Source organism: Hyperolius riggenbachi, chromosome 9 (assembly GCF_040937935.1).
Source record: "Hyperolius riggenbachi isolate aHypRig1 chromosome 9, aHypRig1.pri, whole genome shotgun sequence".
In the NCBI taxonomy this organism is placed as follows: Eukaryota; Metazoa; Chordata; class Amphibia; order Anura; family Hyperoliidae; genus Hyperolius; species Hyperolius riggenbachi.
In genome coordinates this window covers 265769080-265797069 of record NC_090654.1, presented here as the reverse complement: position 1 = coordinate 265797069, position 27990 = coordinate 265769080, and the positions used below count along the sequence as shown (strand labels likewise).

The window sequence follows — 27990 nt, the reverse complement described above, 5'->3', positions numbered from 1 at the left end:
GTGCCGTACACAGGAAGTGGCGTTCACACAGTGCTTTATTTCAGGTTGTACTGTGAGAAATGTCCGGGAAGCAGAATACTGAGCTGTGTACAGTGTTGTGCTCTCGCTCGCGGTCCTGGCAGCAATCCACAGTATCAGCACAGCGCCTGCCAGCGAGGCCCGTGCTCAGCTGTCCAGTCCGGCACTACAATGTTCCGCAGGTGAGGCTGGCTTCTGGGCTGTGCTCTTATAAGGCACTAACAAGTCTCTCTGTCCATTGCAGGAAGGTCACATGGGGGTCCCAGGCGCCGAGCGGCAGGGGTCTGCACCCAAGAAGCACCATGACTCCGAATCACAATCCTCCCGGGAAGACTCCACACTGCCAGCAGCTGGGGACAATCCTTTCATGCAGAGCGCCACCTGCAGGGGAACACAGCACAGTGCAACGAAGAGAATGGTGATAATGTGTTGTACACAAACAGCTGATAAATGATGAAATTGTGTCCACACTGTCTTTACCCACTAACCAAAACTGGCCCCACTTAATAACCAACAATGGCTCCACCCACTATCCCTGGCCTCACCCACTAACCAACACCAGCCTCACTCACCAACACCGGCTCCACCCACTAACTAAAACTAGCCCTACTTAGCAACCAACACTGGCTCTACCCACTAACCAACACCGGCCTCACCCACTAACACTGTCTCTGTCCACTTACCAACACTGGCTTCACCCACAAACCAAAACTGGCCCTACTTACTAACAGTGGCTCCACCCACTAACCAACACCGGCCTCACCCACTAACAATGTCTCTGTCCACTTACCAACACTGGCTTCACCCACAAACCAAAACTGGCCCTACTTACTAACAGTGGCTCCACCCACTAACCAACACCGGCCTCACCCACTAGCCAAAACTAGCCCTACTTACACTGGCTCCACCCACTAACCAACAATAGTTCCACCCACTAACCAACACTGGTCTCACCCGCCAACCAACACTGGCCTCACCCACTATCATGTCTCCACCCACTAACATACACTGACTCCATCCACTGTGCAAAATACAACTATGATAGGAGGGCGCCTACAGTGACAAGGATATCAGATACTTAATGTGATAGAGAGGTGTCTGTAGAGATCGGGAGGACATTAGACATGTCATAAACGTCTGTATGGGCACTTACCTGTCTCTGCAGTGTCTGTATGGCTTCTCCTTGTCGACTCACAGTCTGACTTTGCTGAAGAGACATAAAAACAAACAAACGTGACTGAATATGACATGACTTCCTGTCATGTGACCATAGTGAATGCCACCACACAAACATCTTGTCGTAACCAGGGAGAGGGCTACCACACAAACCACCACTGAGGGTAGGGAACTCAGACTTTACCAGCTCCAACACTGTGCGCAGCTTGGGTTTACTGATTGATGGGGAATTAATATCTCAGCTGTGGTGAAATATTCCTTCATTCACCTAAGGAACATTGCAAAAATTGAGCAGCTCATTCCTTCAGAGGATCTGCCAACCCTAGTTCATGCCTTTATCACATCACCATGCTTGACTATTGCAATGCCCTTTATGCAGGCCTTTCAAGTAAAGACCTACTGCAACTGCAGCAAGTACAGAATGCTGCCGCAAGACTGTTAACAAAACCAACCCAGCATTGCCATATAACACCAATCCTTTGCTCACTACACTGACTACCCATAACATGGAGAATCCTTTTCAAAATTAGAATGCTCACATTTAAATCCCTACAAGACCTAAGCCCTAGATACCGGAAGGATTTGTTGCACCTGCATAACACCTCCCACAATCGCAGATCAAAAGGATTCAATAACTTGACCACCCCCAGAGTTTAACTAAAAACCTTTGGAGCCAGAGCTTTCAGTCATGCTGCCTCTACCCTGTGGAATGCCTTGCCAAAAGTAATCAAGACAGCTTCAATCCTGGACACATTTAAATCAAAACTGAAAAGCCACCTGTTTAGTCTGGCATTTATGATCACATAACGTTTCCCCCTGTACACACCGCTATGTACTGATCTAACATGAGCTTATACACTTTGGGTCCTATGGGAGAAAAGAGCTTTACAAATGCTTTGTTATTGTTGATGTGTCCCTGGAGAGCACTAACACCCGTACGTCCTGTCATGTGTCCCTGGAGAGCACTAACACCCATACGTCCTGTCATGTGTCCCTGGAGAGCACTACCGCGCACACTTCCTGTCATGTGTCCCTGGAGAGCACTACCGCGCACACTTCCTGTCATGTGTCCCTGGAGTGCACTAACACCCATACGTCCTGTCATGTGTCCCTGGAGAGCACTAACACCCATACGTCCTGTCATGTGTCCCTGGAGAGCACTACCGCGCACACTTCCTGTCATGTGTCCCTGGAGTGCACTAACACCCATACGTCCTGTCATGTGTCCCTGGAGAGCACTACCGCGCACACTTCCTGTCATGTGTCCCTGGAGTGCACTAACACCCATACGTCCTGTCATGTGTCCCTGGAGAGCACCACCACATACACACACACTTCTTGCTGTGTCCCTAGAGAGCACTACCGCACACACTTCCTGGCATGTGTCCCTGGAGAGCACCACACACACACACACACACACACACACACACACACACACACACACACACACACACACACACACACACACACACACACACACACACACACACACACACACACACACACACACACACACACACACACACACACACACACACACACACACACACACACACACACACACTTCCTGCCGTGTCCCTAGAGAGCACTACCGCACACACTTCCTGTCATGTGTCCCTGGAGAGCACTACCGCACACACTTCCTATCATGTGTCCCCAGAGAACACTTCCGCACACACTTCCTGTCTGTGTCTCTGGAGAGCACTACTACATACACTTCCTGTCATGTGATAACTCCTGAACACTTATTCTGGGAGCTGCAAAATGTGGATACTTGCCTGTGGTAGCGCCTGCACTCTTTCCTCTAGTTCCTGCAGCCTCAGCGTCAGATGCGTGTTCTCCTGCCGCAGCATCTCCTGTTCCTTCCTACACGAGGATACGAGCTCCCGCAGCTGCTGCACTTCCTCCTGCAGAGCTCCACATGTACAGCTACACTCTGGCCGCACCTGAGGGTGGAAATATACCATTATTATCTCTTTTAAGTGGTACGGCATTGATCTGCTATAACCCTCCTAGACTCACCTGTGGAAGCCTTTCTACAGCCTCAGAGGCCTCCTTAAGCAGCACTTCCTGTTTCAGGGGTGATGTCACATCCTGTGAGGATTCCATGGTGATAGACGGGGACTCTGGCATAGGGATAAACTCCGCTTCCTCCAGTTCCTGGGGGCGACCACAAGAATTCACCGCTGTTTCCTTAGTGCACCTCACCCACCACCCCACCTAGTCACACCCATTACCTGCCGTAGCCAGCTGGGACATGCATTGCTCTCCATGTTCTCAGTGGTGTTAAATGGACTGGTCTCTGGATCTGCCTCCATGGTTTCACGTAAGCCATTGCTGGGCTCAGAAGTCAGGGATTGGCGTTCGCTGTCCCCTTCCATTTCTGCAGAGGTCCCCGAAGAGCAACTCTGTGCAACTGGCAGAAGACATGTTCTAAACTTCCATAAAGCTCTGGCACAGCCCCACCCACTACAGCAAGAAGCTGACAGCCCCTACTGCAACCAGACACTGACAGCCCGCCCCCTCTGCACCAAGGCATTGACAGCCCTGCTCCCAGACACGGGCAGCTCTGCCCCCACTGCAGTCAGAAATTGACAGTCCCACTCCTACTACAACCAGACACTGACAGCCCCACCCTCACTGCACCCAGACACTGACAGCCCACCTCAAATGCAATCAGACACTGAAAGCCCCCACTGCAGCCAGACACTGACATCCCTGCCTCCATTGCAATTAAACCAGGGCTCTGGAATTGGTACATAAATCATCTGACTCCGACTCCTCAGATTTGCATATTACAATCTTGTTGATTGTATGTAACGTAAAAGACATCTTATCACTGCCAACACTAAGGAATTTTAAAAACTGAAGCAAGAAGGATATGGAGGCTGCCATATGTATTCCCTTTTTTAAAGAGAACCAGAGACGAAGCACCCTCATGTATTTTATTACATTTATCAGTGGTAACATGACAGTAAACACCTACCCTGCTTTTAGTTTCATTCTTATCTGCATAATTAGTCTATTAGCAGCTGTGATAAGAATCCCCGACTGGCTCAGTCTAGGTTTGACCTGGAATCATTAGAGCTGAGTCACTCCTCTGTGGAGTCTTTTCAAGCCCAAGCCTGCCACCTCCTGGCTCAGATTTCCTGGTTTGCATACTGAGAGCTGTGATGACATGGGAGGGGCTGCTCCTGCTGAGACAGAAGCTCTGAAACAGACAAGTGTGGCTGCAAGCCTGTAATATGATCTGTGTGCTCTGTGTGCTCTCAGCATAGATACTAATGATGATGACTGCAGTTTCATTCCGATGAGAGACACTTCCTACAGGCAGCTGCACAGCATACCAAAATGAAAGCACATAGCCTAAATAGCAGCCTAGTCTCATATAGCCTAGACAGCACATCCAGAACAACTCATAACCTGGAAGCAGAAGGAATATGAGCCGGCGGCCATATTTGATTTTTCCTGTAGCAATAATGGCTAAAAAAAAAAAAACACTAAAAAAGGCACACCAGAGCGGCAAAATTATCAGGTAGAGCATTTATTATTTACAAGCTATCGACTGATATGTTTATTTTGTGTGAAACGTTCATCTCTGGTTCCCTTTAACAATACCAGTTACCAGGCTATCCTGCTAATCCTCTGCCTCTAATACTTTTAGCCATAGACTCTGAACAAGCATATGCAGATACAGGTACAGACAGGAACAAAGAACATCTATCAGGCCCTAGGCAATGTAAGTGTGGGTACATGTAAGAGTGATGTGCAGGTACTCTGCAGGAGAATGAGGCTTCCTCTATTACACATTCTTCATGCACAATCTGAACTAGATTTACAGGTGATAGACAACACCTCTGCAATCAGTGTGCGCAACATTCTCAGTGGATTCACAACATCTCTGCGGGGAGTGCATATGTACTACTGTGTAACTTAATTCGTAGTCACCGAGCCCAATTTTAACATATCAAATTAACTGATTTCATGAGCAAAGGGAGTGCATAAATTTGCATACAAAATTTGCATAAACCTGCAACAACACAGATTTGAATCTCATTGACTATCCCTATTAGTGACACAACTACACATCAAGCTTTAGTCTTACAGCAAGACATGTTATTCATTACATAGAAAAGATTTGTCAGATAAACAGATGTACAGTCATAACCAAATATGTATACGATTTTTAAAATACGGGGACAGCTTTATTGCAGCAGCACAAGTAACTGTTTTTGATTGGTTTCTTTCAGTTTTGTGGACTAGGCACTGCTATTACTGTATATACAAGTTATTTATGACTATTATCTGAGAAATATAATCTTTTATCATATTTTAATTACAGTTTAAATTCATTAGGAGGCGGTGCATTTTTTTCCCCCCGACTTTAGGTACCCATAAAAATTGCTCCGACTCCACAGCCCTGGATTAAATACTGAAAGCCCCACCCCTACAGCAGCTAGACACTGACAGCCCTGACCCCACTGCAGCTAGACACTGACAGCCCTGACCCCACTGCAGCTAGACACTGACAGCCCTGACCCCACTGCAGCTAGACACTGACAGCCCTGATCCCACTGCAGCTAGACACTGACAGCCCTGACCCCACTGCAGCTAGACACTTGAGAACTCCATTCCCACTGTGATCAGATACTGACAGCCCGCCATGGACTGAAGACCAGAAGACACTCATATCCCCAACCCCACTGCAACTAGAGACTAACAGCTCTGCCCCACTGCGATCAGACAATGACAGCCCCAGTCTGACTTAAAGGAATTGTCCAAGCTAGGGAAAAAAAAAAAAAAAATTCCACTTACCTGGGGCTTCCTCCAGCCCGTGGCAACCGTCCTATGCCCTCGCGGCAGCTCCGGTGGCTTCCGGTCTTCTCCGCTGGTGCAGCCGACCTTGCCAGGTCGGGTTCCGGGTTGGCTCCTTCTTCTGCACTCCACCACACGGGTCATGCGGTCTCCCCGACGTCATCAGGACGGTAGCCTGCGCAGTACCATCCTGATGACGTCGGGGAGACCACGTGACCCGCGCGGTGGAGCGCAGAATAAGAAGCCGACCCGGAACCCGACCTGGCGAGGTCGGCTGCACCAGCGGAGAAAACCGGAAGCCACCAGAGCTGCGACGATGGCATAGGACGGCTGCCACGGGCTGGAGGAAGCCCCAGGTAAGTGGATTTTTTTTTTCTAGCTTGGACGATTACTTTAAGCCAGACACTTACAGCCCCAACCCCATTGCAGCCAGACAATAACAGCCCCACCCTGACTAAAGCTAGACACTCACATTCCAAGGCCAGATTTACCATAAGGCACTGTAGGCACGTGCCTACAGGCGCCTGATGATAGAAAGATGGCTCACTCTGCTCCTCGAGTGTCTCCTTCTCTATGCAGAGTCCCGAGCAGAGTGTAAATGAGAGGTTAGTCGCCCAGCTCTCGGCATTCCACTGACGAGATCTCCCTTCAGTCAGGAGCAACTTCATACTAAGGGTATTTCTTGCTACCTAATACTAGGGGCACCTGTAACTACCTATTACGGGCAAGGGAAGTAAGGGAGAAGTGACAGCTGGGCTAGCCAGTACAGTACACTTGCAGTGCAGCTCGGTGGGTGTTTGTAGTTTCATGGAGGGCGAAATCTAGGGTGCCAGGACATCTGTGCCTATAGGCTCTTGTTATGTAAATCTGGGCCTGTCACAGCCCCAACCCCACTGCAGCCAGACACTGACAGCCCTGTCCCACTGTAGCCAGACACTGACAGTACCACCCCCACCTGCAGTCAGGCACTGACAGCCCCACCCACACATGCAGCCAGGCACTTATAGCCCCACCCACACATGCAGCCAGGCACTGATAGCCCCAGCCCCACTGCAGCCAGACACAAAGAGAACTCCGCCCACAAAACACTCACGGGTTCCAATAGATAGACCGCTGCTGTTTGAGCGTATAGTCTTCGAGTTGAGGACTTTCTCTGTTTGAATAGAAGAGAAGGATTAATATTGGACAGGAAGGTCACACACACACAACCCCCCCCCCCCCCCCCCACCACCATTTCAGCTACAGTTAGAAGCAGGAAAATGGTATGGAAAACAGGATTGGGTAATGTAGTTCACTAATTGAAGTTATATGCAGACATGAGCCCCTAGGTCCTCACCCACAATCAGGATGGTGTGCCAACCACGACAAGACAAATCAGGTACATGATGCAGGGAGCCAAATATTGGACGAGGCCACGAGGTACAGATGTCGGTGCCTTGAGGTCGCTCGTTAGGCGTCATTGCTAGTCGTCCATTTCCTCCATTACCCCAGGCAAAGATGTGATTATCTGAGGAGAAAGATCCTCCAGTAAGAGATCCACCCACACACAGCGCCCCCTGTGCCCAGAGATTCACTCACCATCTGTGGTGGCAATAGTGAACTCGTCACCACAGGACACCCTAATCACCTGCTTCCCCCCTAGAGGACCCCCGAGCAGGTTGATTCCTAGATGTTTCCGGTAGTCTCCGACACCCAGTTGGCCGCACTTGTTGGATCCGAATGTCAGGAGCCGTCCTCGTTCTACAAAGAACAGTGGAGAGAGTGTAGACCATTGAGAGTGTGGACAGATGACAAAGGAAAGAAAGACAGTGGTATCCCTTTTCTTACCATCAATGGCAGCAGTGTGAGTTTTCCCTGGAGAGATACTGCGCACTTTATAGAAGGAAAGCTGCTTGGCCAGGGTCAAGGAGGTAGTGTACGGTACCTCGTGATACGCCTGCTGGGAAAACAAGAGTGTGACATCACAAGATGCAAACGAGTCCTCAAATTCTACTCAGTTGGGAATCAGCTCTCACCTCATGGTTTATAATCCCTGCTGTATACTGGTTCAGCCCCAGCTTGTTGTGTTCATTCGAGCCACAAGCAAGAACTTTACCAGACTGTGTTAGCAGGAAACTTCCATCTGAGCCACAGCTGACGCTCACTATGCAGAGTCCCCGCTGCACCTCCACCTGACCAAGATTATAAGAGAAGAGGTGAGGAACAGAAACAGAAGAGAAACCAAACTACTCCTCTACCCTCCAGAGATTCTGAGACAAGATGTGAGAAGTAGAGAGACCCCATTATGGCTCCACCCTCCAGAGATTCCAAGACAAGATGTGAGGAACAGAGAGATTCCCACTACAGCTCCACCCTCCAGAGATTCTAAGACAAGATGTGAGAAGTAGAGAGACCCCACTATGGCTCCACCCTCTAGAGATTCTGAGACAAGATGTGAGAAGTAGAGAGACCCCATTATGGCTCCACCCTCCAGAGAATCCAAGACAAGATGTGAGAAGTAGAGAGACCCCACTATGGCTCCACCATCCAGAGATTCCAAGACAAGATTTGAGGAACAGAGAGACTCCCACTACAGCTCCACCCTCCAGAGATTCTGAGACAAGATGTGAGAAGTAGAGAGACCCCACTATGGCTCCACCCTCTAGAGATTCCAAGACAAGATGTGAGGAACAGAGAGACTCCCACTACAGCTCCACCCTCCAGAGATTCTGAGACAAGATGTGAGAAGTAGAGGGACCCCATTATGGCTCCACCCTCCAGAGATTCCAAGACAAGATGTGAGAAGTAGAGGGACCCCACTACGGCTCCACTCTCCAGAGATTATCAAAGAGAGGATCAGAGACTACATCTCCCCCCCCCCCAGAGATTCCAAGACAAGATGTGAGGAACAGAGCAACTCCCACTACAGCTCCACCCAACAGAGATATGATCAGATATGTGAGAAGCAGCGAGACCCCCACTACAGCTCCACCCACGAGACCCTCACTACAGCTCCACCCAACAGAGATGATCAGATATGTGAGAAGCAGAAAGACCCCCACTACAACTTCACCCAACAGAAATTCTGAGACAAGATGTGAGCAGCAGAAATACCCCCTGACAGCTCCACCCACCAGAGATTATCAGAGATGTGAGAAGGAGAGAGACCTCCACTACAGCTCCCCCCAACACAGATTCTGAGACAAGATGTGAGAAGCAGAGAGACCCCACTACAGCTCCACCCAATAGAGATTCCAAGACAAGATGTAAGAAGCAGAGAGACCCCCCACTACAGCTCCACTCACCAGAGATTATCAGAGATGACGTGAGAAGCAGAGAAACCCCCACTACAACTCCCCTCAAACAGAGATTCTGCAACAAGATGACAAGATGAAAGGAACAGAAAGAACACCCGCAACTCCACCCAACAGAGTTTATCAGAGATGTGAGAAGTAAAGAGACCACCACTACAGCTCCATCCACCAGAGGTCATCAGAAATGTAAGAAGCAGAGAGCCCCTACTACAGCTCCACCCAATAGAGATTCTGAGATGTGAGCAGCAGAAATAACCCTCACAGCTCCACCCACCAGAGATTATCAGAGAAGATGTGGGGAATAGAGATGTCCCCACTACAGCTCCTCTCAGAGATAAGCAGATATGTAAAGGAGCAGAAAGACAGGGAAGAGAACCCACTACTCTTCCACGTGATCAAGAGGATGAGATAACTCATGAGGAGGAGACAATCAGAGGAGAAAGATTACCAGAGAAGATTGGAGGAGTAAAGACACAAAGCAAAGGCTCTACAACACTGTAACCCAACCAAAATTATGAGAGAGAAGGCAAAGGACATAGAGAGATAACAAAGATCCTACGAAACCTCTACCTGACAGAAAAAGATTAAGACAGAAGATGTGAGGAACAGGAAGACAGAGCAAAGAGCTTGCTGTGCCTCCATCTGACAGAAAGTTACAGAGAATTACAGACAGCTAGTTTGTCACCTTCTGAGGAGAGTAGACATCATCTTCAGAGTCCAGTCCTAAGCGGCCTGCATAGAGGAGACACTAATGAATGGTGTCCAGTCCATCACATTGGCAATATCATACTGACTATAATCATGGAGCACTTACCGTACTCTCCACAGCCCCAGGAGTACACACACTTGCTGCGCGTGAGAACCATGAGATGACTATCCCCACAGGACACCTGCTCCACCGGCTCATTCACAAAGAAATCCACTAGAATTGGCTCCAGAACCTCCGATCCAAAAGCTTGACCCACCCCCAGGCAGCCATAATAGTCTGAACCAAAAGAGTAGACTTGCCCCTCGTCTGTAACACAAAGACAGCACTTAAGTCATCCTGGCCTCCTCCCTCAGCACCCCTTTCCCTTCCAACTAACACCTTTCTTTTTCACAGAACCCTTCCCTCCTTCACAGAACCACCCTCCTTTCCCTAAAACCCTCCCCCTCACTCCCTACAACTCTCAGCTAACAACCTTTCACCCCATTTAGATTTTCTGTTTCACTTAAGGCATCTTAATGACATGTATTTATGCTTGAAAAAAAAAATCTATGTTTTCCCTTTTGATGTTGCATGTATAAAGCTGTCTGTACCATCAGCCTGCAAGCAAACAGGATTTAAGCCCGACGAAGGCTGCAAGGCCGAAGGCTTGCTGATTCTACCTTTTCCGACAAGCATATTCTCTAGCTTAGGCCATGCACCCACTAAATAACCTAATTACTCACTGCCTGTACATATACTGTATACTTCTCCCACCTCGTTTCCACCACATTCCTTTAGATTGTAAGCTCGCAAGGGCAGGGCTCTCACCCTTTTGTGCCATGCAATGTTATTAATTTAATTGCTTGCACTGTTAGACATTTATACATTTTAGTCATGTTAAATTTGCAATTGTAATCAGCAGTGCTGTATTTTGTATCAGTGTTCATATTTGATGTAAATCATTGTCTGTATCATTATGTATCCCTTGTTTGTTTTCTTACATTGTACAGCGCCATGGAATATGTTGGTGCGTTATAAATAATAATAATAATAATTATTCTTTTTAGTTAGGCAATAAATTGTATCATCCCGATTTAAAACTTCTTGCTTTTACTGATGGCTAACACGGTACAATAACCTACTGCTAATATATATATATATATATATATATATATATATATATATATATATATATATATATATATATATATATATATATATATATATATATATATATCTCTCTCACATCCCCCTCTCTTATCCTCCCTACTGTCCTCTCTCATCCCCTCACCCGCTCTGCCTCTCTCTTTCCCCTCCTCATTCCCCCCCTTCCCCAAGGTTCTCCCCCTCCCCCACCTGCGATGCACACAGTGAAGTCACTTCCACAGCTGACATGTTTCACAGATTTGCCTTGCAGCTTCTCGACATGTTTGGGCTGGCGGTAGGAGGCGCGGTCACCGTGGCCCAGCTGTCCGTGTAACTTGGATCCCCCCTGCATATTCTTAAAAAAAGGAAAAATATCTCAGTGTAAGAAGAGTCTACATACTGCATATCCCATCCCCCCCTTTCCAAAGAGAGTTCAGTACTGACCACCCAGGTGTAGAGTTCTTTTTCCACTGTCACTACTGCGAAGTGACCATCTCCTGCACAGACCTGCCGTGCTCTGCAACCTCCCTTAAAAACGTCCAGCTTCTGCGGGGTAGTCTTCCCTCCTCCCCACATGTACACCTCACTGCTCCGGGATGTCACCACTGCAATGGGTGCATCTGTGACCGGCCCGGGCCTAGGAAAAAGAGGAAAGAATGAGACATGGAGGTGAAAGAGGCAACAGGAAATGACGTGTGTGTGGGGGGGGGGGGTGGCATAAAGAAATGTGAGATAACAGGAAGTGATGTGATGTGAGGTATCATGGGAGGGCACAAAACAACGAGAGGTAACACAAGGGAATGTGAGGTGACATGAAGTAATGTGAGGAGACACAAAGTGATGTGAGAAGAGGTCACATTTGCGGGAGGGGGGGGGGGGGGGTAACATGAAGTGATGTGAGGTAACATGAGTGGATGTGATGTGACGTGAGGTGACAAGAGGGGAGTTAGCACAGGGTGATGTAACTTGACGTGAGGTGGCAAAGGGTGGTTTGAGGAGACATGAGGAAACAGGAAGTAGAGTGAGGTAACATGAGGCCATACAAAGTGACATAAGGGGAGACATAGTAACGTAAACGTACACAAAGTGACATAAGTAGATATGAAGGGATAGGAATGACATGAGGTAATACGTGGGGACACAAGAAGAAGGAACACAAAGTGATGAACGGTAACATGAGGTGAAAAGAAGTGATGCGAGGTAGCATGAGGTGACAGGAACTGATGTGAGGTAATATAAGGGGGAAAAAAGTGATATGAGGGGACACAAAGTGACATGAGTTAACAGGAAGTGGCGGAACATGAAATGAAGTGACGTAATGCGGGAAAAGGAAGTGACATAACATGATGGGAGGGGACAGGAAGTGACATGAGGGGACACGAGGAAACGTGAGGTAATAGATGGCCAAAGATGGGAAAGGTGCACGGCATGAGCTCACCTGGGTCTCTTACTGGATCTGTTCAGCAGGGACACTTGTTCTTCCATCTCTCTGTGGAGAAATCAGACACAAGTATGACTACCAGAGGTCTCCATCACAACCTGAGAGCAGTTACCCCCGAGAGGACTCACCTCCTGTTTAGCAGTGGCCTATCCAGGATCTCATCAGCTGTCGGCCTCTTCTCGGGTTCCTGCAGCAAAGAAGGGAGGGGACAGATTTATGTTGCTGACACTTGGCACGCCATGCTCCTGGGTTTCAGCACATTCTACACATACAAAATAACAGGACTGAAAGGGCAACTGAAGTGAGAAGACTATGGAGGCTGCCATGTTTATTTCCTGTTAAACAATACCAGTTCCCTGGCAGCCTGTTGGTCTGTTTGGCTGCAGAATTGTCTGAATAACACCAGAAACAAGCATGAAGTTAATCTTTCAGATCTGACGATAATGTCAGAAACACCTGATCTGCTGCATGCTTGTTCAGGGTCAATAGACAAAAGACAAACAAACACAGAACATTTATATCGCGCTTTTCTCCTGGCGGACTCAAAGCGCCAGAGCTGCAGCCACTAGGACGCGCTCTATAGGCAGTAGCAGTGTTAGGGAGACTTGCCCAAGGTCTCCTGCTGAATAGGTGCTGGCTTACTGAACAGGCAGAGCAAAGATTCGAACCCAGGTCTCCCGTGTGAGGGGCAGAGCCCTTAACCATTACACTATCCAGCCACATAGCTGAAAGTATTGGAGGCAGAGGGTCAGCAGGGCTGCCAGGCAACTGATATTGCTTAAAAGGGAATAAACATGGCAGCCTTCATATATCTCTTCAGTTGTCCTTGAAGCACAACCCCTGTCTACCACACAAAGTGCAATTAGCAGGAGCAACCTGAACTAGTAATGTCACATGTGAACAGATCATTGAATGGTGCTCATACTGTGTTAAAATATGGTACATTTATTGACCAACTAAATACCAGAGATCATCATGAAGACCGTGACCCAAATCTCCTATTAAGGGGACAAAGAATCAGGAGAACCCCTGGTCCATGTGAAAACCAAACTGCAATGTATCATACCCACAACATGGCTCGCATACAGCATCTCATCACACCAGCTGGCCAGCACTCACACCAATTTGCCGTCTCCAGCAATGAAAGTTTGCCCCGTCTGGTGTTTGACTATAGCCATGAGTAGCATGAGATTGTACATCACCACTTGTCCATGGCAGGGTGAACACCGCTACATCCCACTGCCCCTCTGACATTGCACGACCTGGTCAGCAAATCCAAGAGGTCACAGGAAAATGACTAAGGACAGATAGTCCGAAACCTGTAAGCTATCTAATGTTGCCTTGGCTGTTTATGGATAAGTCCATTCAATAAAGGTTGCTCTTTCGGACAAGTGCGGACCCCCCTTCTATTTCCTACCACTTGTCCATGGAGAGCATGTTCAGGCCAGCTCATTATCTCCAAGGTGTAAGTTTATCCTCTGTTCCTCACTGGGTAGCAGTCGGTTCCAGAACGTGGTGCACGGATGCAGCAGCGTGCTAGCTCCAACACGAGCTGCACGTGAATCCCTGGGACACCCCTGGTTCAGCTTCCTCCCCACCTATGTTTCGCCCAATCGCTGGGCTTTGTCACTACCCATCTGCACCCCACGCTGGTACCGATCGCTACCTTGCCTAGCAAGGAACGGAGTCATGCTTTGGATACATTGCAGTTAGGTTTTCACGCGGGCCAGGGGTTCCCCGATTCTCGGTTTTAATAGAGGATTTGGGTCATGGTCTCTATGATGATATCTGGTATTTAGTCTGTCAACAAGTTTGAGCACCGTTCAAGGATTTCTTCACCATCGACACATACCCTGGAGAGTATTACGTGAAGCTCAGGGGATAGCAGAACTTGCTGAAGTCAATATAGTAAGCTTTCCAATGGAAAAACAAACATAAATGGTAAGAAAACAGATTACAGAGCAGCGAGACTGTAAGGTGTATACAGGAATGTTGTGCTGGTGTTGTTTGTGTACAGAATATATGAATATATCACAGCGAGTGGAAAGAGTGCATACAATTTGACATGAAGGATGGAGGAGCAACAGAACAGCCGAGTTGTGGGATAAAATAATGTGTAATGCGTGAGAAGACCTTTGAGATGTGCGAGATTGAGACATGTGACATGAGATCACATGTAAGGTGCTTCTACAGGATCTTCTCAAAAAATTTGCATATTGTGATAAAGTTCATTATTTTCTGTAATGTACTGATAAACATTAGACTTTCATATATTTTAGATTCAAATACACACAACTGAAGTAGTTCAAGCTTTTTATTATTTTAAATATTGATGATTTTGGCATACAGCTCATGAAAACCCAAATTTCCTATCTCAAAAAATTAGCATATTTCATCGGACCAATAAAAGAAAAGTGTTTTTAAAACAAAAAAAGTCAACCTTCAAATAATTATGTTCAGTTATGCACTCAATACTTGGTCGGGAATCCTTTTGCAGAAATGATTGCTTCAATGCGGCGTGGCATGGAGGCAATCAGCCTGTGGCACTGCTCAGGTGTTATGGAGGCCCAGGATGCTTCGATAGCGGCCTTAAGCTCATCCAGAGTGTTGGGTCTTGCGTCTCTCAACTTTCTCTTCACAATATCCCACAGATTCTCTATGGGGTTCAGGTCAGGAGAGTTGGCAGGCCAATTGAGCACAGTAATACCATGGTCAGTAAACCATTTACCAGTGGTTTTGGCACTGTGAGCAGGTGCCAGGTCGTGCTGAAAAATGAAATCTTCATCTCCATAAAGCTTTTCAGCAGATGGAAGCATGAAGTGCTCCAAAATCTCCTGATAGCTAGCTGCATTGACCCTGCCCTTGATAAAACACAGTGGACCAACACCAGCAGCTGACATGGCACTCCAGACCATCACTGACTGTGGGTACTTGACACTGGACTTCAGGCATTTTGGCATTTCCCTCTCCCCAGTCTTCCTCCAGACTCTGGCACCTTGATTTCCGAATGACATGTAAAAGTTGCTTTCATCCGAAAAAAAAAGTACTTTGGACCACTGAGCAACAGTCCAGTGCTGCTTCTCTGTAGACCAGGTCAGGCGCTTCTGACGCTGTTTCTGGTTCAAAAGTGGGTTCATGCTTCCATCTGCTGAAAAGCTTTATGAAGAAGAGTTCATTTTTCAGCACGACCTGGCACCTACTCACAGTGCCAAAACCACTGGTAAATGGTTTACTAATACTGACCATGGTATTACTGTGCTCAATTGGCCTGCCAACTCTCCTGACCTGAACCCCATAGATAATCTGTGGGATATTGTGAAGAGACAGTTGAGAGACGCAAGACCCAACACTCTGGATGAGCTTAAGGCCGCTATCGAAGCATCCTGGGCCTCCATAACACCTGAGCAGTGCCACAGGCTGATTGCCTCCATGCCACGCCGCATTGAAGCAGTCATTTCTGCAAAAGGATTCCCGACCAAGTATTGAGTGCATAACTGAACATAATTATTTGAAGGTTGACTTTTTTTGTTTTAAAAACACTTTTCATTTATTGGTCGGATGAAATATGCTAATTTTTTGAGATAGGAAATTTGGGTTTTCATGAGCTGTATGCCAAAATCATCAATATTAAAACAATAAAAGGCTTGAACAACTTCAGTTGTGTGTATTTGAATCTAAAATATATGAAAGTCTAATGTTTATCAGTACATTACAGAAAATAATGAACTTTATCACAATATGCTAATTTTTTGAGAAGATCCTGTACTGAGCTCAGGAATATGCCGGTCCAGCAGCAAGAGAAGACACACCCATGTATGCACGTCACATACACCAGCACAGGATTCCCAAGTCTACCTCCCAGACTGAGGAACACTGACAGTGTCATTACTGTTCAGTCAGCCTTTCTGTACAAACAGGAATAAGTTAATTCAGTTTATCAAAAGCAGAGAGAAATGTGAGAAGCCTTCTGACTGATGGAGGAAAACCGAAGACATATACATTATATGCTTAAATCGTGGGCTCTGCTTTTCCAAAAGGTCTGCACAGGGTGTCAGTATACATTGTACTTCTCTGTAGCACTCTCTGTGGTGTTCATGCACAATAGTAGTGGCTTATCAGTTGAGCGCATTAATGCAGACAGAACATCTTACTTAGCAGTATTTGTCAAACTCACTTAAAAAGTGGACCCAAATTAAAAATACAAGATTTCAGAAATAAAATCTATTTCCTAAATTATAATAATAAATAGCAGTCTTTTTTCAGCTGCATGATGACAAATATAAAATATTTTACATTTAATGGAGGAACCCCTCCCTTCCTTTCATATTGCTGAGACAGAAACCGGCAGACTGGTGGAATAGCAGGTGTCCGGCAATGGAGGAATTGAAAATGGCTGCCACCTGAATAACCCTAGTTATGAAAAGAGAAGGGTGAAAAGCATGCACTGAAATGCTCATAGGCTTGAAGGAGTGTTTACTTATCTTTGTATGTGTTAGAGTGATGCTACTAAATATTTTGAATTTAAAAAAAATGTTGTTTGGGTCCGCTTTAAATGGCTTGCAGACAGGCCATACCAACAATTAGCACTCACCTGCTGCAAACAAACTGCAGTAGCAATGAGCACTCACCTGCCACATACAAGCCACACACTAGCAATAAAAAACACTCACCTGCTGCAGACAGGCCAAACAAGCAATGAGCACCTACCTACTGCAGACAGGCCAAACAAGCAATAAGCACTCACCTGCAGCAGACAGGCCAAACAAGCAATGAGCACCTACCTGCTGCAGACAGGCCAAACAAGCAATGAGCACTCACCTGCAGCAGACAGGCCAAACAAGCAATGAGCACCTACCTGCTGCAGACAGGCCAAACAAGCAATAAGCACTCACCTGCAGCAGACAGGCCAAACAAGCAATGAGCACCTACCTGCTGCAGACAGGCCAAACAAGCAATGAGCACCTACCTGCTGCAGACAGGCCAAACAAGCAATGAGCACCTACCTGCTGCAGACAGGCCAAACAAGCAATGAGCACCCACCGGCTGCAGACAGGCCAAACAAGCAATGAGCACTCACCTGCAGCAGACAGGCCACACTAACAATGAGCACTCACCTGCTGCAGACAGGCCCTCACGATATCGACAAGATCCTGTGAATAGATGCTGTTGTCCAGCTGCATAGCCCAGTTTCCCTGCACAATCTTCACACACAGGTTTAGAGGATTCTGTGGAAAGGGATGAAGATTAGCAGTGACATTCTGTGACAGGAAGTGTGTAGGGGGGGGGGGGGGGGGATCATGTCCGCTTACCGTGGCATCAAAGGTTCTGGTGAGAGTCAGGAGCTCATAGAGGACACAGCCCACTGCCCAGATGTCTGACTTGTAGCTGTACTTTACTCCTTGGCATAGCTCCGGAGACATGTAATACAGAGTGCCCACACACTGCGGACACGTGTACACCATTACCACACATGTATGTGAAATGACATGTAATACAGAGGACACATGTACACCATTAACACACACACACACAAACACACGTAAAGCGACATGTATTACAGAGTACACACACACACACACAGCGGACACATGTACACCATTACCACGCATGCATGTAAAGTGACATGTAATACAGAGTGCATACACACTGCGGACATGTGTACACTATTACCACACATGCATGTAAAGCAACATGTAATACAGAGTGCACACACACACATGTACGTGTACACTATTACCACACATGTATGTAAAGTAATAAGTAATACAGAGTGCCCACACACTGCGGACACGTGTACACCATTACCACACATGTATGTAAAATGACATGTAATACAGAGTGCCCATACACTGCGGACACGTGTACACCATTACCACCCATGTATGTAAAATGACATGTAATACAGAGTGCCCACACACTGCGGACACGTGTACACCATTACCACACATGTATGTAAAGCAACATGTAATACAGAGTGCACACACACACACACACGTACGTGTACACTATTACCACACATGTATGTAAAGTAATAAGTAATACAGAGTGCCCACACACTGCGGACACGTGTACACCATTACCACACATGTATGTAAAATGACATGTAATACAGAGTGCCCATACACTGCGGACACGTGTACACCATTACCACCCATGTATGTAAAATGACATGTAATACAGAGTGCCCACACACTGCGGACACGTGTACACCATTACCACACATGTATGTAAAGCAACATGTAATACAGAGTGCACACACACACACACACGTACGTGTACACTATTACCACACATGTATGTAAAGTAATAAGTAATACAGAGTGCCCACACACTGCGGACACGTGTACACCATTACCACACATGTATGTAAAATGACATGTAATACAGAGTGCCCATACACTGCGGACACGTGTACACCATTACCACCCATGTATGTAAAATGACATGTAATACAGAGTGCCCACACACTGCGGACACATGTACACCGTTACCACACATGTATGTTAAGTGATATGTAATACAGAGGACACGTGTACACCATTACCATACACACACACACACAAACACACACACACACACACACACACACACACTACACACACACACACACACACGTAATACAGAGTGCATACACATTGCAGACACCTGTACACCATTACCACACATGTATGTAAAGCGACATATAATACAGAGTGCCCACACACTGCGGACACCTGTACACCATTACCACACACACACACACACACACACACACACACACACACACACACACACACACACACACACACACACACACACACACACACACACACACACACACACACACACACACACACACACACACACACACACACACACACACACACACACACACACACACACACACACACACACACACACACACACACACACACACACACACACACACACACACACACCTGTAAAGTGCCATGGAATACAGAGTGCACACACACACTGCGGACAAATGTACACCATTACCGCACATATCTGTAAAGTGCCATGTAATACAGAGTGCACACACACTGCTGACACGTGTACACCATTACCACACACACACACACGTAAAGCGACATGTATTACAGAGTACACACACACACTGCGGACAAATGTACACCATTACCACACAGATCTGTAAAGTGCCATGGAATACAGAGTGCACACACACTGCTGACACGTGTACACCATTACCACACATGTATGTAAAGTGACATGTAATGCAGAGTGCATACACACTGCGGACACATGTACACTATTACCACACATGCATGTAAAGCAACATGTAATACAGAGCGCACACACACACACACGTACACCATTACCACACATGTATGTAAAGAGACATGTAATACAGAGTGCATACACACTGCAGACATGTACACCATTACCACACATGCATGTAAAGCAACATGTAATACAGAGCGCACACACACACACACACACGTACACCATTACCACACATGTATGTAAAGAGACATGTAATACAGAGTGCATACACATTGCAGACATGTACACCATTACCACACATGTATGTAAAGCAACATGTAATACAGAGTACACACACTGCCGACACGTGTACACCATTACCACACATACATGTAAAGCGACATGTAATACAGAGTGCACACACACTGCCGACACGTGTACACCATTACCACACATGCATGTAAAGCACACACACACACACACAATGCTCACCGTTTCTGCCATGGAATACTCGGAGCTCAGCTGTTTGGCCAGCCCATAGTCTCCCAGCTTAATGAGGTTTGCTTTTGTTAGGAAAATGTTTAATGTCTTAATGTCTCTGTGAAAAAAAGGGAAACATTACCAGCCACACCCACCATGACCTCCTCCTCCATGGTGTCACCGCTATGGGTAGTGTTGCCAGACCAACCATGGCCTTCTCCCCATGATGTCACCACTAAGGGTGGTGTTACCTGACCAGCCATACCCACCATGATATCACTAGGGGCAGTGTTCCAGACCAGCCACACCCACCATGACTTCCTCCATGGTGTCACCACTATGGCGGTGTTACCAGGAATCTAAAATCACCCTATGCCTCTTTGATGTCACCACTAGTAGCTGTCTACCTGTAAACCCACATGTCCCTCCCATCTATGATGTCACCACTAGTGGCAGTGTACCTTGAAACCACCCATGCCCTGCCCTTCTAGGACTTCACCACTAGGGTGAGTGTATCTGAGAACCCCTATACATCACTCCTCTATAATGTCTACACTAGGGGCAGTGTACCTGGGAACCGCCCATTCCCCACCTCTCTATGATGTCACCACCAGGGGCTTGCATATAATCACCTGTGAAGTATTCCAGCTCGATGGATGCAGCTAACCGCAGATACAATTTGAAAGAGATACCAGATAACCATCTGCAGAAAGAAGATAAACATATTACTCTACTCTATGATGCCCACTGGCCCTTCCCATAATGCCTCTTATCCCTCCCCCTCACCTCCTCCGGAAACAGCTGGTCCTTCTGACGAACAATCTTGTCAAACAGATTTCCACCTATGAAGAGGAACAAGGTGGAGGTCAGAAGAAAAGAGAGTGGAGCAGGGTGGAGGTCAGAGGAGGACAGAGTGCTGAGCAGAGTAGAGGGCAGAGGAGGATGGGGTGCTGAGCAGGGAGGAGGTTAAAGGAGATTGGAGATCAGAGGGCAGAGCAGGGTGGAGTTCAGAGGAGGACAGGGTTCTGAGGAGGATGGAGATAGGAGGTCAGAGTGCTGAACATGAAAGAGGGAGGAGGTCAGTGGTGGAACAGGAAAGAGGCCAGATTGCAGAGCAGGGAGAAGGATGGAGGTCAGAGTGCTGAGCAGATAATGAGGCAAGAGTGCTCAGCATGGATGGAGGTCAGAGTGCTGAGCAGGGAAGGGGAAGGAGGCCGGAGTGCTGAGCAGGGAAGGGGTAAGGAGGCCGGAGTGCTGAGCAGGGAAGGGGTAAGGAGGCCGGAGTGCTGAGCAGGGAAGGGGAAGGAGGCCGGAGTGCTGAGCAGGGAAGGGGTAAGGAGGCCGGAGTGCTGAGCAGGGAAGGGGTAAGGAGGCCGGAGTGCTGAGCAGGGAAGGGGTAAGGAGGCCGGAGTGCTGAGCAGGGAAGGGGTAAGGAGGCCGGAGTGCTGAGAAGGGAAGGGGTAAGGAGGCCGGAGTGCTGAGAAGGGAAGGGGTAAGGAGGCCGGAGTGCTGAACAGGGAAGGGGTAAGGAGGCCGGAGTGCTGAACAGAGGAAGGGGAAGGAGTCCGGAGTGCTGAGCAGAGGAAGGGGAAGGAGTCCGGAGTGCTGAGCAGAGGAAGGGGAAGGAGTCCGGAGTGCTGAGCAGAGGAAGGGGAAGGAGGCCGGAGTGCTGAGCAGAGGAAGGGGAAGGAGGCCGGAGTGCTGAGCAGAGGAAGGGGAAGGAGGCCGGAGTGCTGAGCAGAGGAAGGGGAAGGAGGCCGGAGTGCTGAGCAGAGGAAGGGGAAGGAGGCCGGAGTGCTGAGCAGAGGAAGGGGAAGGAGGCCGGAGTGCTGAGCAGAGGAAGGGGAAGGAGGCCGGAGTGCTGAGCAGAGGAAGGGGAAGGAGGCCGGAGTGCTGAGCAGAGGAAGGGGAAGGAGGCCGGAGTGCTGAGCAGAGGAAGGGGAAGGAGGCCGGAGTGCTGAGCAGAGGAAGGGGAAGGAGGCCGGAGTGCTGAGCAGAGGAAGGGGAAGGAGGCCGGAGTGCTGAGCAGAGGAAGGGGAAGGAGGCCGGAGTGCTGAGCAGAGGAAGGGGAAGGAGGCCGGAGTGCTGAGCAGAGGAAGGGGAAGGAAGTCAGAGAGAAGAGCAGGGAAGATAAAGGAGGTGAGATTGCTGAGAATCGAGGAGAGAGGAGGTCAGAGTACAGAGCAGGGAAGGGGGAAGGAGATCAGAGGCGTATAAGATAACTGGCCGCCGGGAGACTTGGGCGCAGGATACAGGCGGTAGACTGCTTATCCTGCTGCTGCACAAGTTCCCGGTGGCGTTAAATACTATTCCCCCTCCAGGTCCACGTGGATAGTGGGGAATGATGTAATTCAGCTTCCAGCTATTGCTGGCGGACGAATTACAGTGTTTTCAATGCAACTTCAGCTCCGTATTCTGATGCAGCCGAAGTTACACTGTGCGCCGCTATAGCTGTAATTCCTATTACGGTGGATGGTGACGCCGGCTGCGCCCAAATCTTCTGCGCTGGATTACTTGTGTTCGGGTCAGAGTGCTGAGCAATGAAGGAGGAGGACAGAGTGCTTAGCAAGGAGGATGAAGGAGGTCAGAGTGCAGAGCAGGGAAGAGGAAGGAGGTAAGAGTGCAGGGAGGAGGAAAGAAATTAGAGTGCTAAGCAGGGAAGGGGATGGAGATTAGAGTCCGGAGCAGGGTGGAGGAAGGAAATAAGAGTGCAGAACAGGGAAGGATGTCAGAATGCTGAGCAGGGAAGGAGGTCAGAGTGCTGAGCAAGGAAGGGGATAGAGGTCAGAGTGCCAAGCAGGGAAGGGGGAAGTAGGTCAGAGCACAGAGCAGGGAAAAGGTTGGAGCTCATAGCGCAGAGCAGAGAAGGAGATCACAGAGCTGAGCAGGGAAGAGGAAGGAAATTAGACTGCAGAGACACAGGCAGCGGGAGTTCATACACATAGTCCAGAATTTGGCTCACCATTGCAGTACTCCAGCTCGATCAGCAGTGTGTTGCTGTCCAGGAAGTGGTTGTAGTATGCAATGATGTTATCATGCTGCAGGAGGGACAGAATGACAATCTCATTCAGGGCATCTCGCCGCTCCTTTTCAGAAAGTCGTGCTAAGCCAACTTCCTTCCATACCACAAGCGAATCATCCTGGGGGAAAAGAATGAATGAATGTATGGAGAAACTCAGAAAACTTCCTCTAACAGCATCAACCAATCAGCTAGGATCTCTTACAGATGCATGACACAGAAACAGCACTCCCCAAAGAAGCCAATGATCTTCTAATGCTGGGCATACACGGGCCGATGTGCACTTATCAATAGAGCCGCTGATGGCTCGATTGATAATTTCCGACAGGTCCGAATACCCGCCGGATCGATACCACGCTCGATCCCCGCGGGGGTACAATAGCGGGGAATCGAGCGGAAGATAAGGAGCGCCCGCGGGGATGAGCGGGAATCGATCCGGCCGTCCGCGGGGACGCGGCGAGAGTCAAGCCGCCGTGTCGACTCGTGTATGCCCAGCATAACAGCCAAGTCCAAAGGTCACCATTTATACTCATCACTGAGGTCTGTCCTGAGCATTTGGCCACTTCATTTGGAACACCCACCTAGTATCGGGTTGGACCCCATTTTGTCTTCAAAACTGCCTTTAAGTAAACTCGAGGTGAGAGGGATATTGATGCTGCCATATTTATTTCCTTTTAATCAATACCAGTTGCCTGGCTATCCTGCTCATCCTCAGCCTCTAACACTTTTAGCCATAGACCCTGAACAAGCATACAGCAGATCAGGTGTTTGACATTTTTGTCAGATCTTAAAAGATTAGCTGCATGCTTGTTTCTGGTTTGATTCAGACACTACTGTAGCCAAAAAAACCAGCAGGGCTGCCAGGCAACAAGTACTGTTTAAAAGGAAATAAATATGGCAGCCTCAATATCACTCCCACCTCGGGTTCACTTTAATTATCTGTGGCAGAGATTAGGCATGGTGTTGGAAACATTCCTCTGAGATTTCGGCCCATATTTACACTATGGCATCGCACAGTTTCTGCAGATCTGTGGGCTGCACATCCAGGGTGCGAATATCCTGTTTCACCACATCCTAGAGGTGCTCTATTGGATAAAATCTGGTGACTGTGGAGGCCACTGGAGTGGAGAGAGAGAGAGAACACGAACACACACGAACACACACACGCTATTGGACGTCCTATTGGACGTGTTGCAAGCCTCATCACCACACACTTCCTCCTTCTGGCCTGAAGGAGGAAGTGCCCGAAGTGAGGCTTGCAACGCGTCCAATACTCGTGATCGCATCCCTGTATACAGGGGGTGTAGTACCTCAGTGAGCCGAAAGAGGTTGATCTCACACATATACACTGAGTGGACAAAAAAAATAGAGACACTCTCTAACAATTTGGTCCACCTTTAGCTCTGATCACAGTCGATATTCTTCTTGGCATGGTCTCAACAAGATGCTGATACCCTTGCTGAGGAATGTTGGCCCATGCTGACATAATGGCAACTTGGGTCAGATTGGATGGTTGACTTCATCCCACAAATGCTTAAAGGCGTTATCAGGGAAAAATGAATAAAATAAGTGCTACTTACTGGGGGCTTCCTCTAGCCCCAAGCTCCCAGCATGTCCCTCGCCGCAGCTCTCCCAGTTGCCGTTCGCCGCAGCTCGCTCCCCGGTGATGACGTCAGGCCGACCTCCAGGTCAGCCTGTACTGCGCCTGCGCGAGTGGCGCTGTCAATCACCGCCACGTGGGCCCACACCAAGCATCTTATTTTTCTATGATACCAAACGCACTTTTGATGGTCTGGTGCTGCTAAAGCCCATCCTTTGCAAAGTCGGTCTTGTCCCTACAGTGGGATATGCTTTGCGATGCACCTGCATTGAATTCAGCTGTAATATGTCATGTTGTTGCCCTATTGTTGATGTGGACTATGCATGCTACTCCCCTTTCACCTCTCTCGTAGCGTAGCTAGGGTTTTCAACACCTGGGGACAAAGACAATTTGCCTCCACATGAATAAAAGCAGTCGGATGCCTTGAGTCAAAATGAATGAAATAGCAAAGTGCTTCAAGATAAATAGCCATGTTCCCCTCGACATCAGTGTTAGGTAGCCAAGTGGGCCCTAGCTTTAAATAACCATATGAGCGTCCTAGTTAGCAGTATTAGTCCTACGAATCCCCCAGGAAGTATTAGGTAGACAGATGTGCCCCTAAAAAGTAATCTATAGCCTGATATACCCCCCCCCCCCCCCCAAAAAAAAAATACAATATATTAGGCAGACAGCACAATTGTCCCCACCAATATATGAACCTAAATGTTCCACCCATATAGGTAGACATAGATGACCGATATATAAACAGAAAAAAAAAAGCAAAAGCGTGCACTTTCCGTTCAGTGAATAAGGCTTTTATTCTATGTGGGTTAGCATACAAGGGTTACGCAGACGCCTCTAACATCCACCTCAGATAGGCGTACAGTGCTGCCGTGGGAGTGGAGGTGGGTGGCGGGCATGCAACTGCAAATGCTTCGTCACGCTGCGTTCTGAGGCGGATGTTAGAGGCTATCTACGCAACACTTGTATGCTAATCCGCATTCACTGGAAAGTGCACGTTTTTGCCTTTTTCTGTTTACATATTAGTAACTGCTTACTTCAATCCTCAATGGAGCACAGGCCCAGAAAATACCAGACGCTGGCAGTAGTGTTGATAGACTGTTTCAATTACAGGGAGTGCAAAATGCGGCACTATAGTACTTTTTCGCCTGTGGACAGATATAGATGACCTACCCAGTACTGGTAGCCAGACCAGCATAGGGAGTAGAGCTGCCCCAGCATAGGGAGTAGAGCTGCCCCCAGCATAGGGAGTAGAGCTGCCCCCAGCATAGGGAGTAGAGCTGCCACCAGCTCCCCCCCCTCCGTTCCCGCGGCCGCTGCTCGTGTATCCTTCTGAGCTGGCGGCCGCTACCCAGGGCTGGCGCTGCCATAGAGGCAAAGGGGTCAATTGCCCCGGGGCCCCGACCTCTGAAGGGGCCCGCACTGCCAACCCGGACATTCCTCTGCCAGGACTGGATGAAAGGAGAAGCAATCCATGCTTCCTGCAAAGTACCCCTCTCCTGGCTGTGGTGACAGGAATCAACAGTAATTTAAGGTCTGTGCTGGTATTGCTGCGTTTTGGTAAATAAGAAGCTAGTGAATGTACAGCTTTCTTTTTTACTGTAAGTTTAACACTGACATCTTCTCTAGAACTTTAAAGCAAACCTGTAAGATTTGCTATGTGCCCATTTAGATACCTTGTCCTACACTGCCTGGCCAATCCAGAACCAAAACCCCAGAAGCGTTGCTGCACTGCACCTGTGTAGCATGGACCCACTCGGACATCCATGGAAAGAGCTGAGCCTGAGTGGATCCACAACTGTGCATTTGCACAATGTCTTAGTCAAGCGCTTGTAAACAGTTTTTGTGTGGGGAAAGTGCTGGAATGGATCAGTGAGGGGATAACAAGGGAAGCCTTTAGAGGATTCAGAGGTTTCCCCCATCCAAGGTATCTAATTTGAGCACTTTTTAACTATAGGGCAGGGAGGGCCCCACGGTTTAGTTTGCCCCAGGCCCCCTTAAACCGGCCCTGCCGCTACCTTTATGAGTGTTCCCGCCGCCGCTTCCTCTCCTGACTCACAGGCGCTGCCCACCTCCTCTCCCTCTGTGGTGAGATAGCTACAAGAAAATGTCCGCATTTGTGGACATCGTGGCCATTTTCTTGTAGCAGTGTAATTACAGAGTGGGGCGGTGAGCGGCGACACAGGGGGTTGCTTTGACTATTTTTGGGGGTGCTTCAGCACCCCAAAACACCTCTCTGGCACCGCCCATGCCAGGTGCCCTCCCCTCTTCAGTGTAGGTTGCCAGAAGTCCCTCCCCCTACAGTGTATGTAGGAAGAAGCCCCTCCTCTTCATTTATGGGTAGCCAGCAATCCCTCCACCTTCAGTGGCTGGATAGTAATGGTTAAGGGCTCTGCCTCTGACACAAGTAGACCTGGGTTCAAATCTCGTTTCTGCCTGTTCAGTAAGCCAGCACCTATTCAGTAGGAGACCTTGGGCAAGACTCCCTAACGCTGCAGCTCTGGCGCTTTGAGTCAGGAGAAAAGCGCAATATAAATGTTCTGTGTCTGTGTAGGTAGGCAGATGCATTACCTCAGTATGCTGGTAGAGGGAGCTCACTCACATACATCTGTATGCATGCAGAACCACACGGTAGAGGGTGGTCAGTGACCACTGGTCACACTCAAATACAGTATATAGAAATCTATGCACAGGGGTGCAGTACCTCAATGCCCCAGGAGAGAGCGATAGATCTCACACATATACTGTATGTCTATAACCAGGTGTGCAGTACCACAGTTTACCGATAGAGGGAGATCACACACACACATACCGTATATACTTTATTTATGTATACGCAGGGGTGCAGTACCTCAGTGCGCCGGTAGAGGGTGGCCTCGCCGTACGCGCCATGCCCGAGGACCCGGATGGGGATGTAATGAAGCTCCTCCTGTTCGGGGCCGCCGCAGATCGTCCCGGAGTTTCCATAGTCGGAGTTGATGGAGTCGCAGTGCCGGTCATACCGGCCGAGGACGGACATGGCGAGATCAGCCGCCTCAGCCCGCCGCCATATTGGACTCTCCCTGACCCGGAACTGCTGCCCGGCCCGCC

At 48.4% G+C, this 27990-nt stretch overlaps 2 protein-coding genes across 4 annotated transcripts in view; one reads left to right on the top strand and one right to left on the bottom strand.

Moving 5' to 3' along the window:
- The window catches only part of ZC2HC1C (zinc finger C2HC-type containing 1C), a 28369-nt gene extending 25841 nt beyond the window's left edge, over positions 1-2528 (top strand). Inside the window, exon 4 of one of the 2 annotated variants that reach the window (XM_068254519.1) lies at positions 263-2528. The gene's annotated coding sequence lies outside the window, so the exon portion shown is untranslated. The remainder of the gene's footprint in view (positions 1-262) is intronic. The other variant, XM_068254518.1, reaches the window with a different exon arrangement.
- NEK9 (NIMA related kinase 9) lies at positions 18-27990 on the bottom strand. 2 transcript variants are annotated; one of them, XM_068254516.1, is made up of 23 exons: positions 27752-27990; positions 23244-23421; positions 21068-21123; positions 20914-20984; positions 20294-20399; positions 17887-18018; positions 17692-17802; positions 12706-12764; positions 12575-12625; positions 11581-11773; positions 11347-11491; positions 10117-10317; positions 9988-10034; positions 8025-8180; positions 7837-7948; positions 7588-7749; positions 7346-7516; positions 7103-7162; positions 3432-3610; positions 3217-3354; positions 2973-3140; positions 1172-1225; positions 18-399 (listed from the first exon to the last, which is right to left on the bottom strand). In XM_068254516.1, exons 1-23 carry the CDS (start codon positions 27917-27919, stop codon positions 268-270), a joined length of 2850 nt encoding a protein of 949 aa, XP_068110617.1. In that variant the 5' UTR covers positions 27920-27990; the 3' UTR covers positions 18-267. The 2 variants fall into 2 exon arrangements, with proteins under 2 accessions (XP_068110617.1, XP_068110618.1); XM_068254517.1 differs by having other exon boundaries at positions 7837-7945; positions 27752-27989.